Source organism: Vanessa cardui, chromosome 30 (assembly GCF_905220365.1).
Source record: "Vanessa cardui chromosome 30, ilVanCard2.1, whole genome shotgun sequence".
In the NCBI taxonomy this organism is placed as follows: Eukaryota; Metazoa; Arthropoda; class Insecta; order Lepidoptera; family Nymphalidae; genus Vanessa; species Vanessa cardui.
In genome coordinates this window covers 1,681,668-1,697,598 of record NC_061152.1, presented here as the reverse complement: position 1 = coordinate 1,697,598, position 15,931 = coordinate 1,681,668, and the positions used below count along the sequence as shown (strand labels likewise).

The 15,931-nt window shown below is 36.7% G+C and overlaps 1 protein-coding gene across 1 annotated transcript; it reads left to right on the top strand.

The window, feature by feature from the left end:
* LOC124542323 (cell death abnormality protein 1-like) lies at window positions 1–14,405 on the top strand. Its single transcript, XM_047120288.1, has 14 exons — window positions 1–92; window positions 1,433–1,585; window positions 2,229–2,324; window positions 2,942–3,142; window positions 3,504–3,593; window positions 4,990–5,226; window positions 7,726–7,845; window positions 8,243–8,410; window positions 8,997–9,143; window positions 9,988–10,104; window positions 11,364–11,492; window positions 12,863–13,003; window positions 13,802–13,930; window positions 14,289–14,405. The coding sequence occupies exons 1-14, from the start codon at window positions 62–64 to the stop codon at window positions 14,360–14,362; spliced, it is 1,833 nt and encodes a 610-aa protein (XP_046976244.1). The 5' UTR covers window positions 1–61; the 3' UTR covers window positions 14,363–14,405.
* The last annotated feature ends 1,526 nt before the right edge of the window (window positions 14,406–15,931 follow it).

The window sequence follows — 15,931 nt, the reverse complement described above, 5'->3', positions numbered from 1 at the left end:
TTGTAAGAAGGAATCTTCAGTATTTTTTATTATATTATTCATTTGTAGTGATTGACTTAAAATGGAGAACAAATATTATTTTGTTTTATTTGGTGAGTTTTAGCTTAATTATTTTATTTTCATCTCTCCTTTTGGGTAGGGATTAGCGTCCCACTATTCTACTGATGGTACCATTGATTGTTGGCTTGGAAATCTAAATCAAAATATACTTTATTCATTTTACGAGCACTTTTGAATCTTCATTTAGCAACTGTATTAAGTGAAGCTACCAGTTCGGAAAGTAATATCTACTGAGAACCGGTAAGAAACTCAACAGTTAAACAACAACATTTAAAAATACAGTCGTGTTAGTTAAATACAATTATATATGTACGTATCCTGCCTGGAAGTCTACAAGTATTAGTTCTACTCTTTTTTATTGTCTGTATTATTTTGTATTGAGTAATAATCTTTCTTTACCAATGAATTGGAACATTTTACCTACAGGTCCAAGGGACATTATATCTATCTCAATATTGGGAATCTTAAATATTTCGTAAAGCATCATTGCTTAAATTTACTCAAGTTGTTACTGAGTCCATTTAAACTGTATCTATTGAAACAAAATCAAAGTGTTTCCTGTAAGATGTGTTTGTAGTAAATTAAATTGTAAAATAGTCACTTCTTCTCCGGAAGATTATTTTCTTATTCAATCATCTGTTGCTTTTATCTAAAGTAGATGTGCTCGCGACTTTTCCTCGTTAGAATTTCACAAAGAAGTTATTTTTGTAGCCTAATTTACACCTTTACTAGATAGTAGCCGAAAGGAACAGACAGAAAGGCGGACAGGCAAATGTGATTTTGATTTATGTACAACAACAACAGCCTGTAAATTCCCACTGCTGCGCTAAAGGCCTCCTCTCCCTTTGAGGAGAAGGTTTGGAACATATTCCACCACGCTGTTCCAATGCGGGTTGGTGGAATACACATGTGGCAGAATTTCTATGAAATTTGTCACATGCAGGTTTCCTCACGATGTTTTCCTTCACCGCTGAGCACGAGATGAATTATAAAGACAAATTAAGCACATGAATCAGCGGTGCTTGCCTGGGTTTGAACCCGCAATCATCGGTTAAGATGCGCGCGTTCTTACCACTGGGCCATCTCGACTCTGGTTTATGTAACATTTAGTAAAAAACGATTATTTTAATATAACAAACAGACACTCCATCTTTATTATATGTACAGATTATTGATTTACTTTGTAAAGTATTTTTAATAACAACTTAATATCTTGTAACTTATAAAATTATTGTGTTTATCTATAATATGTATACTTTTTATCTTGTATATGATACATAGCATATAGAGATGGCAACTTCCCTCCATCTGGGTGGTTCATACAGAATGACAACATGACAACCAGACATATCATTATTATTATATATTTCAGCATTGCTATGCAACACCAGTCGTGTGATTTCACTGTGGACTTGCTTGTCAGACCAAGACTGCACAAGTCTATCTGGTAGCATATGTAACTCTGGTGCATGTGTGTGCCCTCCTGGGCAGCAGGCGGTTAGGGGGGGCAGGGAATGCGTTGACAGTAAGTATTGATAGTAAATTTACAAGTATTTAGAGCAATAGCATTTGAGGTTTAATGTCATAACTATGAAATCTCTAAGGAGGTTTTATTTAGGGAGTAGCTTTTGACGATATAATTGGGTAGGTACCACCCACTCATCAGATATTCTATCGCCAAATAACAGTACTCGGTATTGTTGTGTTCCGGTTTGAAGGGTGAGTGAGTCAGTGTAACTACAGCCACACAGGACATAACATCTTAGTTCCCAAGGTTCTACACCGCTAAATAATAGTACTCAGTATTGAATTGGTAAAACTATTCGCAACTGCTGGACTTAGGAATCCTCTACCTTTTTTGAGGATATGGTTTGGAACATTTTCTACCACGCTGTTCCAATGCGGGTTGGTGGAATACAAATTTGACATAATTTCTATGAAATTAGACACATGCAGGTTTCCTCACGATATTTTCCTTCACCGAGCACGAGATGAATTATAAACACAAATTAAGCACATGAATATTCAGTGGTGCTTGGACTTGAATCATCAATCATCGGTTAAGATGCACGCGTTCTAACCACTGGGCCAACTTGGTCATTTATTGAAAAGTCTCTCAGATTTAAGTAATTTACAGCCAGTCCCTTTATTATGATATTGTTTCTTAGTATCACCATACCTCGACTCTCCGTGCGTTGAGGATCATCAATGTTCAAGACTATTTACTGGGTACCACTGTCTGTCTAGTGACAGTAATACTACAGGTAAGTTAATGCTTAAACCTTTCGTCAACAGATGGCGCTACGTGTACTCTGAATCGCGCTATCATTTGCTAATTTTAATATAATAAAGTTAGAGCAAGAAAACCTTCGTCAGTTTTGAGATTCATTCCTTTATGAAGTCGTATGTTCTTAGTACCTTTTGAAACTAAAGCACTTATTTGACATCAGCATATAAAATTAAACTTACATAGTATGATAACTTGGTTCAAAATAGTGTAACATCTTTGGACTACGTCTAGTTTTATATCAACGTGAAATCTTTTAATGGCGTAATTAGTCGTTACAAATTTAAATTAGATATGATATCTTCTACTGAATTGTCAAAATATGTCTGTCAGTGTCATATATTCTCGATCGGTAAAGCAGATTATCGCTCATACTGAGCACACCAAAATAGATCTTAAGGTTTTCTTACCCCGACTTTACTTGAAATAATTATTACCTGTAATCTTCTTTTTGACAATTTCGACCAATCATAACTAACCCTATACTATAGTAGCGTAATAATTAGACCAATCATAACTAACCTTTTGGTAAAATAGACCAATCAAACTGCTGCAAATATTGTACAATTAAAAGTTGACCAATCAAAATTACAGGAGTATGCTCGTGTCAAGAAGGATATCATTACTTCTATGGGAGGTGTTGGAAATCTCGTGATTTCGGTGACTCGTGCACCAGATCTGAAGAGTGCCTGGGCATCATTCGGGACCCATTCAGCTTAACTTGCAATGGAGTTTGCCAGTGTGCTGAGGGTTACATCGAAAGACAGCGAGGAGAATGTAGGAAGGTAACTTTGGGTAAGTATCTTCTTAAATTTGATCAAAATTAAAATATATTATGTAGAAATGAGAGAAATATACTCAAATCATATTTTGATATTGAGTTATAAAAGTCAATATTATACAAAAAAATCATTATTTCACTATGCTTTTTTTAGATAGTTTTACCTTTTATTTACTTTTTTTGTTGCTTTCCGAGATGTTTAACAATTCTCGTTCTATTCCAACTTTCAAAAAAACATCATGAAAGTCCGTTCAGTAGTTTTGGAGTTTAGACTTTTCCTAGCAGTGGGAAATTTTCAGGCTGCATACATTGTTCTTTTATATTGTGTCTACAGGAAATCGTAACTTTTTTAATTGTATTTTTTTTTCTTTTCAGCTCCCGGCGGCGGTTGTGTCTTGGAACAAGACTGTCAGTTTCCGGACGCATCTTGTAATCAGGAAACCTTCACTTGTTTCGATATTACTAGTGAGTATATTATGATATATTTATATGCATATATCGTCATGGGATTTCCAAAACAAGCAATTTGATTCATCTAAATTAGCTTTTAATTTCGTTAGTAACAAATTTTACAATAAAAAAATTACAATTATAAAAGCTGACTAATACAAATCTAAAATAGCAAATCGACAATAGCAATGTTCGTGATTTATTTTTAACGAACACATTAATAAAAAGAAATACATTTGTAACTATAACGTCTTAAATAGATATTTTAAATTAACTGACACTTCTTATGTCACTAATAAAAATATGCTACCTTTTTACTGAGACGACCTCCTTCGACACAATTGCTAACACAAAGCTTGCATATATCTAGCTACTGAAGTTTAGGGTTGAAACCCTGCCAAAAGCCAGAAGAATATGGGCTGTCAGAAATCTCCAACGATCGCTTTGGTTATTCATCTTTTTCTGACCATCCTGCCTACAATACTATCTGTCTGGAAGTCAATTCGTATTACCTACACGCTTTTTTATCATCTATATAATCTTGTATGTATGCCATCTTTATCAATGTATGTTTTGAATTTATGAAACGGCAAGATTAACGAGATCAGCGGAATTTTATTACAGAATAGTATTGGAATAATACCGGAGGAAATAGATATTGGTATTTGGGTAATATGACAAATGATTTAGTTATTTAACCCACGAAGAAATTAACTCATCTATTCATGGTATTTTATTGTGGTTTTGGCCTTTTCCTATTCTGGGTTATTTAAAACACATAACATTTATACACTAGCCGACCGTCTCGGCTTTACACGGATAAAATAAGGTCTACAAATAACTGTTAGACAGTAAAACAAACATGGCGTTCGCGTTTATTTATCGCAAAAAGCCACAGATTCGCTAATGTTATGTGCCAATAGTAAAGACGAAACTGTTGGCTTTTATATGCTGTGATATGCATGTATTATACATACAAACCTCCCTCTTGAATCAGTTTGCATATTCGTGTAAACTGCATTTCAATCCGTTGCATTGATAAAAAGATCTAAGCGCATAGGCTACGGGAAGCAATTGTTTTATACGAATTATATATGTGGACAAGAAAATTATTTACAATTAATACATTTCTTATATGCATAATATTTATTAAGTTATGTTAAAATCAAAATAAACTTTATTCAAGTGGGCTTTTACAAGCACTTTTGAATCGTCATTTAACGATTAAGTCAAGCTACCACCGGTTCGGAATGTAGATTCTACCGAGAAGAACCGGCAAGAAACTCAGTAGTTACTCTTTTTCAACATTTAAAAAATACAATCATATTAGTTAAATACGTATGTAATGTATCCTGTCCAATATATGTATGTAATGTATCCTGCCTGAAATAATTAATCATGAATATTTCAGCTGTTGAAAATGATACCGACACAGAATCACTCAAATTTGATACGTCAATCAAAATGGCGGCAAACAACAAGATGGCGGCAAACAACAAGATGGCAGCGAATAACGAAATGGCGGCGACACGAACAGTGTGCGACTCGAGCCTTCCCTGTCCGAATCCATTTGAATGCTCTCCGTTTGGCGTATGTGTTTGTCCGTTGGGTTACTACGAAAGCCCTAATGCCCAAACGTGCTATGCGGGTAAGTTGATACTTTTACGTTCTTTTTATGTGATAGGTGGTAAACGAGGAGGCTTACCTGATGTAAGGTACATGGACATCTGCAATACCAGTTGGCTGCACCAATGCTGGTGCGTTGCGTTGCTCTTTTCTTGAAGGTTGCCAAGTCGTATCGTATATTATATATCAAGCTGGTTCCACAAAAAAATTTGACCAACATTTAACAATTGTTCTAGTAACGTTGTAACTCATTTGCGAAATTTGGAAAACTTACCGGTGAAATTAAATCAAATCAAAATATACTTTTTACTTGGTGGAACTTTTTAGTTATGCAGGTTAGTCTGGGAACCGGTACGGGACCGGTAAGCTGAGATGGCCCAGTGGTTAGAACGCGTGCATCTTAACCGATGATTTCGGGTTCTAGCAAGCACCACTATATATATGTGCTTAATTTGTGCTTATAATTCATCTCGTGCTTGGCGGTGAAGGAAAACATCGTGAGGAAACCTGCATGTGTCTAATTTCATCGAAACTCTGCCACATGTGCATTCCACAAACCCACATTGGAGCGTGGTGAAATATGTTGCAAACCCTCTCCTTAATGGAAGAGGAGGCCTTAGCCCAGTAATGGGATATTTACAGGCTGTTACTTTACCTTTTCCGGTACGGGTCTTATTACACCTCCTAACGCTTAAGACACTAAAGCTCGATGTTATGTGATTGAATTTAAATTCTTCAGTGCGGTACGTGGTCAAAGAAATCCCGTATTAAAGTGGGTACACCATCATTCTGTTTCCAACAGGCAAAATCTCAATATTTATCTCTTTCCAACAATATATCAAATAGATGGTACGGCCGCGCGACAGAGATGTCTATAGTTTTCTTAGCACCGCAAAGACACACTCGTAGTGTTAGACTTCGCTCCGCAGTCCAAAAAAATTAGATCCAGTATTTCTGTTTCATTTGATATTATGTATATCGAATTAATTATATGAACTATGGTCCAAAGTAATCACAAGATTGATAGTTCAATGGTGACCTGACCTTTTTAGTTATTCATTATTCTTGGAACGAAAAATGTGAGGGTCGATGTTTATTTAGATACTTCATGACCTTTATGGTATTTCTCTAAATATATCACTATTGCTTGATTTATTTAAACTTTATTAACATAATAATTGATTGAATTACTTGCAATAGGCTATTTGACAAAGCGAAAAATAAATTGTCAATTAATGTAATCAGTATATATTATGAGTTTAAAAATGGTTACTTAGTAACGAAAGTTAAAAGTAATACTTAATTTATTCAATAATCCGTAAATAATAATTCATTTTTATAAAATTTTGTCACGTGACACAAAACTCTCCTGATTGGTCGTAGTTACGATGAAGTCACTTTCTTGTTAATCTTGTTTACCTACTATTTGTACCACAGATTAAAATACAGGCAAGTGACGTCACAGAGCCCATTGCAGCGCCAGTAGGGTTTTAGCGCGTTATTTAAATATGGAATTTTTAGTATGATTTTTCATCAACTATATACGAGAAAATTTTATTTATTAACATATATACAAATATGAACTAAAACTAGTTACTGTATAAATCTTGACCGCGTGCAATGGCGGCAAGAATGCTAGAAGCGTTTCCCCGTTGAATCGCAATTCCGATCCTCTGGGCAAACGAACCCTCCTGTCACCAGTGGAGGCAATGAGGCGAGGTGTTTTTTGATGAAGTTTTTTGCACCACTACTCCTAGGGCAAAGCATTTCGACAGGAAATTTTGTAAATTATTATCGAATTCGTAAAAAGTTTTTATATCTAAACTCTCTTAAAAATGAACTTAATCGAAAAAATTTTGGTATTTCGTATCACTATAACAGCCTGTAAATTTTCCACTGCTGGGTTAAAGCCCCCTCTCCTTTTGAGGAGAAAGAGAGGTTTGTTGACTTACGTGTGGTAGAATTTCATTGAAATTAGACACATGCAGGTTTGATCACGATGTTTTCCTTCACCGAGCACGAGATGTATTATAAACACATCAAGTACATGGAAATTCACTGGTGCTTGCCTGGGTTTGAACTTACAACCACTTTATTTGAAGGAGTTAAAATTTATAATAAATTATTAGACTTAATCATTAATAGCAAGAGTTTTCCTATATTCAAAAAACGTGTAATGGAATTGTGCAAAATAATTTATAAGTTAATGTAACCCCTACCTAAACATGTTTGTGTAATATAACTACCCGCAACATTTTATCTCAGTGTATACAATTCATAAGGCAGACTTTTAAATGTACCCTCAGGCAAAATTATTGTAATTTCTTATTATAAGTGAACTTTTGTGTTCTTTATGAGAAATAGATGTCTTTAAACCAAACCATCGGTTAAGATGCACGCTCTAATCACTGGGCCATCTCGGCTCTTAACACTATAATAATGTAGATTTCATTCAAGTACAAAACCAACTTTTCTTCAGTGAAAAATTCAAATTTTTTAGTAAGATAATTTCGTCTTCCAGATCTTGGATCGCCGTCCACTGAAGAGCAATGCGTTGGTCTCCTGGCAGAGGTGATCGATGGAGTTTGTTCCTGTCGTCCCAACTTCTTCTACGATGATAACATGCGCGATTGTATCAGAGGTAAGAATAAATCATTTGTTTCAGACTATACGCCCATTTTGTTAGTAACAATTATCCTAGAGATTACAATAAATAAAACAAAGGAAGTGTGCCTACATATTATGTTATTAATATAAGCAAATACCACTATCCATATCCATTTGACGACCTCCGTGGTCGAATAGCGTGTACACCGGATCTCATGGGCTCCGAGGTTCCATTCCCGGCCGAGTAGAAAATGTTCATTAGTTGTCTACGTCGTCTCGGGTCTGGGTGTTTGTGCCGTCGTTACTCCTGATCTTCCACAACACAAGTGCGTTAGCTACTTACATTGGGATCAGTAATGTATGTAATGTTGTCCAATATTTATTTATATATAAAATCTCTTAAATTTGATAACGTTTGTAATTCTTTACAGTTACCCGACGTATACAAGAGTCCTGTGTCAGTGACGTTAATTGTCACACCTTTGGAGCGACCGCTCGATGTGGCCCCCCAAAAGACCCCTGGGGCATTCGGAACTGTGAATGTATCCCCGAAACCTCCGTTTGGGATGAGAACAGACAGATTTGCAGATTATTTGCTGGTAAGGGAATGCTATAGCTGATTAAAGTCCTAGGTTCAAATCCGGGGTCGAAGCTGTCAGTCAGTAGAATGTTTTTGACTTGCCGCCATATTGGATTATAAAAGCAAGATAATGTATTTCCTTAGTCGTTGTTCAACTTAGAAGTATGTATGATGCTTTAACAAGCACTTTTGCGTCGTTATTCAACAAACTATATTAAGTTGACAATCGGTTTGGAAAGTAGATTCTACCGAGAAGAACCGTCAAGAAACTTGGTATTGTTTTTTTTCAAAATACAAAGTCATGTTAGGTAATACAATTATATGTGTATATAATATATCCTGCCTGGAAGTCAACAGGTATTAACTCCACAAAATTTACTTTATTCAAGTAGGCTTTTACGAGCACTTTTGAACTGTCATTTAACAATTACCTCAAGCGAAGCTACTACCGGTTCAGAAAGTAGATTCTACCGAGAAAAACCGGCAAGAAACACTACTTACTCTTTTTCAACATTTAAAAATACAGTCATATTATTTAAATATGCCACAAAATCTTCAAATGGAATGCACGTGTTCCTCTGATAAATAAATACATTTGTTTCTAGGTATTGGAGAGTCTTGTGAAGTGGACAGCGATTGTTTGGCTGGGGCGTTGGAGATTAGATGTGTCACCAATGACGAAGGCGAAGGATTCTGCGCTTGCCCTGAAGATTTGAATGAAGTGGATGGACTTTGTCTAACAAGCGGTTTAGGTGATTGAACTCTTGTTAATATGGTGTAAAATGACTACAATGTACCAAGGAGGTTACATACCGATTTGGACTTTTTTGGGATACATCCAATTTGTTAGCGACAATTGAGGAATATTATACTAGCTGTACCCGCGACATTGTACGCGTTTGAGTTTAACAGAAATATTGTAGCCTAAGCTATTTTCTATTATATTAGTTATCTGCCAGTAAAAGTCTCGTCAAAATCGGTCAAGCGTTTCCAGAAATTAACCGGAACAAACAGACAGACCGAAAAAAATTGAAAAAAATATTTTTTTGATATATGTACCGTGTATAACATATGCATTGAGTAAAAAGGGCTATTTTAATGTTACAAACAGACACACCAATTTTATTATTTGTATAGATAAATTTTTTTAGTTACAATGTATTCCTGTCATGTGTGTTTGTTTACTTATTAACAGATTTAGTTTACACTGTGTTTGGGAGTCTTTTAAATTATTAAATGTGATAAGGATGCATTCATCCCATTCATGTATTGCTTGAAATCCTTTCGTAAATCATTATTTCTCTTTAAAATCAAGGATGAAAGATGTTTATTTTGGGTTATCCCTAATGGATAAAGATATACCATAACTGACTTTTTAGCTCTTCTTTAGCTGTACTATACTGTAGCACAATATTTTGTAAGTAAGTAAATCTTAATTCTACATCTTAAATCAATCTGTGTATTAAAAAAAACCGCATCAAAATCCGTTTCGTAATTTCAAAGATCTGAGCATACATAGGGACACACAGCGGTAAGCGACTTTGTTGTATACTATGTAATGATATAAAAATAGAAATGTTTGTATGTGTGTCACAGAACTTGGAGAACCCTGTCAAAGTACACTTGAATGCACAGCCGCAAACAACACAGTGTGCAACGGGGTCTGTTCCTGTGCTGAAGGATATCAAGCCGTGGATGGTTTCTGTGCTCCCAGTAAGTTTTCCTATATTTTAGTTTAGCTTCTTGCAAGTCCATCTGAATAGGTACCACCCACTCATCAGTTATGGCAAACAATAGCTACTCAATATTGTGTTCCGGTTTGAAAGGTAACTACAGGCACAAGGGACATAACATCTAAGTTCAAAGTTAATGGCGCATTAAGTAATGGGTAATATTCCATTGTTTACGAGTGGTGACCACTTTCCCTCAAGTGGTCTATTTGCTCATCTGCATACCATAAATAACGGTCTAAATAACATCAAAAAAACCAGGAAGTTTTCTGTCATCATTCCATGCTCCGGAAGGTACGTAAAGGGTGGTTCACAGCTGGGAGTCATTGCGGTCTTATCAGTTTTCTAGCCCTGTGGAATTATGACAGTCAGAAAATAGATTATTGTATATACAACAACAGGCTGTAAATTCCCACTGCTGGGCTAAAGGCCTCCTCTCCCTTTGAGGAGAAGGTTTGGAATATATTCCACCACGCTGTTTCGATGCGGGTTGTTGTAATGCACATGTGGTAGAATTTCTATGAAATTTGTCACAAGCAGGTTTCTTCACGATGTTTTCCTTCACCGCTGAGCACGAGATGAATTATAAACACAAATTAAGCACATATATATAGTGGTGCTTGCCTGGGTTTGACCCGCAATCATCGGTTAAGATGCACGCGTTCTAACCACGTATATATTGGATTGATATTGGAACACGAATGTTGGTATTATACTGTCTGTTAGAGCCGGAATGGCCCAGTGTGATGGAAAATCAGTAGTAACGACGGCACCACAATCACCCAGACCCAAGACGACATAGAAAACTAATGAACTTTTTCTAAATCGACTCGGCCGTTCGAAAACGGGACCGGAGTTGCGAATAGTACGTATCGTAATCGAAATCGAAATCGTATCGTAAAACCGATCACATCCGAATTGAGTACGCTATCCCAAATTATCAATATTCATTTCTCGTGTGAATGTGATTTTTACACAAACGTAACAACTTGTAATATCACACGACCTAATATATTCGTCAATTCGACGCGTCGCTTTACACGCACTCGCTGTCTCGGGTCGAACTGACGCGGGAATCTATAGCGACGAATAGCGTCGAATGGCGCGATAGGGAGCTGTCTCTCTTGGTTGTGTGAATCGGTTTTATTGAATTTGCATCTAAATCGTGTCGTAATATAGCCATGAAAACCGGCGTACGCACTACCCGACCAAGGAGGTCATTCATGTTTCTTCATGTTACAGCTATTGGTGGTTCCTGCACCCTGGATACAGACTGCGTTATAGAGAATACAGTCTGCGTCAACACGACATCTGGTGACACCTGTCAATGCAATCAAAACTTCGTCGAATACAATGATGTTTGCTGGCCTGGTAAGTACAGTAAAGTAACAGCCTGTAAATTTCCCACTGCTGGGCTACGGCCTCCTCTCCCATTAAGGAGAGGGTTTGGAACACATTCCACCACGCTGTTCCAATGCGGGTTGTTGTAATGCACATGTGGCAGAATTTCAAGCAATTTTGACACATGCAGGTTTCTTCACGATGTTTTCCTTCACCGCCGAGCACGGGATGAATTATAAACACAAGCACATATATACATATATAGTGGTGCTTGCCTGGGTTTGAACCCGAAATCATCGGTTATGCACGCATTCTAACCACTGAGCCATCTCCGCTCCCTCTGGTAAGGTTTCCTTTATTACATGTAACTTCTCCTTATTCCACACTTCTTAGACCACACACCATGCTTAAGACCACAAGGTCTTATAAGGATAAGGGTGGATATAGAGGTAGGGAACAATGAAATGATGGATGGATTGTGTGAGAATATAGCTGGAATAATGTTACTTGTGAGACGTCAGATAGGGATGAAAGAAGACATGCTGCGCCGACCCTAAGTTAGGTTTAAAGATTATTTATTCTCATAAAGACAATCACATCACTTACATGAGAACACAATTGAAAAAATAAATACAAACAATTTGCAGACATTCTTTGTCGTACTTACATTTATCATTTGTGGAAACAACATACAAATCATTAAATAATACAAAAAATCACCTCGATTTGCAAATACCATTACTCCATTTACATACTCAGACAGATGTGTTTGCAATAATGTGATGAGACAGTTGCCTTCTAAATTTATCTAGCGAATCAATATTTTTAATAAGTTAATTGGGATAAGGGCAGGATGATGATGGTATGGTGATGGAGACAATTTTGTTTCGAGGATTCGAATTGCAATTTCACGTTTAATCAAAAGATTTCTTTGGAATTTCCAAACCTATGACTTTACTTGGCGGTAGGGCTTTGTGCAAGCCCGTCTGGGTAGGTACCACCCACTCATCAGTTATTCTACCGCCAAACAACAGTACTCAGTATTGTTGTGTTCCGGTTTGAAGGGTGAGTGAGCCAGTGTAACTACAGGCACAAGGGACATAGCCTCTTAGTTCCCAAGGTTGGTGGCGCATTGACGATGTAAGGAATAGTTAATATTTCTTACAGCGTCATTGTCTATGGGTCATGGTGACCACTTACCATCAGGTGGCCCATATGCTCGTCCGCCAACCTATATCATAGAAAAAGTTTCTATGTTTATTCTTTTATAGAAGTAATAATGGTACTAAAGTCATCTTAGAAACGCGCTATTTCTTCTCGTATAATATAAGTTTTATTTATATTGGTTCAGTATTTTTTTATTAGGCATTGCAATTCTAAATTATATATAATATTTACAGCTATACCTGGATTCAATGCGAGCTGTTCTGTGACCGCACAATGTGCATCTGTGCTCGGGGTTGGCGGTGTCTGTGCTGATGATAGATGCACATGTATGGATAACTACCATTACAGAGATGGGGGATGCTGGCCTATTACTGGTGAGATGCAATCTTTATTATAATGATAGCTGATTCTTAATTTAGATCTTAAGGCACTAGGCTGCTTCGAAGCGGGTGACACATCTGTCGCATGGCAGTAGAAGTAACATAAGATGGATAATAAAAAAAACAAATGAAAATATAGAGAGTTTCTTGACAGCGGATTTGACGCAATATCACCAATCAAGAACCCTGCGCTATTATCTACACAACAACAACAGCCTGTAAACTTCGCACAGCTGGGCTAAGGTATCCTCTCCCTTTGAGGAGGTTTGGAACATATTCCAAACCTGTTCCAATGCGGGTTGGAATACACATGTGGCAGAATTTCAATGAAATTTGACACATGCAAGTGTGATCACGATGTTTTCCTTCACCGAGCACGAGATGAATTATAAACACAAATTAAGCACATATATATAGTGGTGCTCGCCTGGGTTTGAAGCAATTATTGGTTAAGATGCAGTTAAGATGCCATCTCAGGGTTACTCAACAACAACAACAGCCTGTTAATTCTCACTTCTGGGCTAAAGGCCTCCTCTCCGCTTGAGGAGAAGGTTTGGAACATATTCCACCACGCTGTTCCAATGCGGTTTGGTGGAATGCACATGTGACAGAATTTCGATGAAATTTGTCACATGCAGGTTTCCTTACGATGTTTTCCTTAGCACTGAGCACGAGATTAATTATAAAGACAAATTAAGCACATGAATCAGCGGTGCTTGCCTGGGTTTGAAGCAATCATCGGTTAAGATGCAGCTAAGATGGGTTACTCGCTAACAAGACATTTAATTCCAGGTCTGTTTGAACGCTGTGAGCGCAGCAGCCAGTGTTACTTGGAAGGATCACAAGATAAGGTCGTGTGCAGGAACAGCTTTTGCGAATGTGACTTCCAATACCCTTATTCACCGGAACTGGGGACTTGCTGTGAGTATACCTTTTTTTTCTTTCTTCCCCCACGTGATGGAAAGTGGGGGGGGGGGGGAATCCCCGGAGCCCTGGACGCAAAGTGCGCCCAAACACACCGGGTTTACCCGCAATTCCGATCCTCTGGGCAAACGAACCCTCCTGTCACCAGTGGAGGCAATGAGGCGAGGTGTTATACTTTTGATGAAGCTTTTTGCACCACTACTCCAAGGGCCAAGCGTTTCGACAGCTAAAAAGTAAACTGTTATGTTTACTTGTCATGTAACGGCGATATTGACATCTGTAACAATTATATAAATTATTCTGTTAAATTATTTGCAAATTTTTGTGCTAAAAGCGTGTTTTTTATTATTTTCAGTGTCCTCAAAAGCAAGTGCCGTCAGCGCCTGCGCAGCTCTGATCATGACAACAATTTTAATGTTAATTAGATAAAATTTAATGTTTAAATTAATTGTGTATTATTAATAGTTATTTTTTAATATTATTTTGTAATCAATTATGAGATATATTTCTATTTTATTTATAAAATAATAAATATTATGAAGTATCGAAATTGTTTTATTGTGAGTTGAATAAACGTTCACAATCTTTCGACAGATTACAATCTCGAGATAGATTGGTATCTAACTATGTTTGCAATCCGACGATGATATAATTACATCAAAATCAAAATAAATTTTATTCAAGTAGACTTTTACAAGCACTTTTGTATCGTAATTTAAGTGAAGCTACCACGAAGTGAAAGTTTGTGAGGATAAAAGTAAAAGTAATAGCCTGTAAATTTCCCACTGGTGGGCTAAGGCCAATATGTTTCAAACCCTCTCCTTAATGGGAGAGGGTTTGAAACATATTTTTTTCTGGCCAGAAAAAATATTCACTTAATAAAAGTGTTTGTTTGAAAGCATACTCGAATAGAGGTTATTTTTTTATGGAAGAGGTTGGCGGACGAGCATATGGGCCACCTGATGGTAAGTGGTCATCATCACCCATAGACAATGAGACTGTAAGAAATATAACTATTCCTTATATAGTCAATCGGCCACCAACCTTGGGAAGTAAGATGTTATGTCCTTTGAGCCTGTAGTAACACTGACTCAGCCTTCAGACCGAAACACAACAATACTGCGTACTGTTGTTTAGCGGTAGAATATCTGAGGAGTGGGTGGTACTTACCCAGGCGGGCTTGCACATAGCCCTACCACGAAGTGATATGCTGATATTATGCTATTTTAATACTACAAACAGACATTCCAATTTTATAACATGTATATATTAAATTAAAACGATAAAATACTATATTAATACAGAACTGAAGCATATATTGGTCTGTTCCAACGTCATAATTCTTAAACGAAAATAAATTATATTTCGGCCATAACGAAATATTAAGCAATTAGTTTTTGATTACAGAAACCAAGAATGGCGATTTCGAATAAAAAAAAATACGATTACAAAGTCATTACAATATTTTTTCGGTAAATTGAATTTTAATAACAGTTTGGCATGCAAAATTTTGTATGAATTTTCATATTTAGCTACAGTACCACACAAGTTAGACAGCATCGGCAAACTTCGTTAAATCGATCACATCCGAATTGAGTACGCTATCCCAAATTATCAATATTTATTTCTTATGTGAATAATAAATATTATTAAAACATAAGAATTAACAACATTAAATGCTTAAATATATATATATATACAAATATGAACTAAAACTAATTACTGTATAAATCTTGACCGCGTGGAATGGTGGCAAGAATGCTAGCAGCATTTCCCCGTTGAATCGCAATTCCGATCCTCTGGGCAAAAAACGAACCAGCCCTCCTGTCACCAGTGGAGGCAATGAGGCGAGGTGTTATACTTTTGATGAAGCTTTTTGCACCACTACTCCAAGGGCCAAGCGTTTCGACAGCAATGAATATGTGAATATGATCTTTACACAAGGGTGAATTTCCCAGGAACAAAAATTACGTGGCATCAATGAAATCGATACTATAA

What these genes read in the sequence shown, in the direction of transcription:
- LOC124542323 (XM_047120288.1), top strand. Translation starts at nt 62, where the DNA reads ATGGAGAACAAATATTATTTTGTTTTATTTG. An exon ending in CACTTGTTTCGATATTACTA is followed by an intron (nt 3,594 to 4,989) that starts GTGAGTATATTA and finishes TGAATATTTCAG; the next exon opens with CTGTTGAAAATGATACCGAC. An exon ending in TGCCCAAACGTGCTATGCGG is followed by an intron (nt 5,227 to 7,725) that starts GTAAGTTGATAC and finishes TTCGTCTTCCAG; the next exon opens with ATCTTGGATCGCCGTCCACT.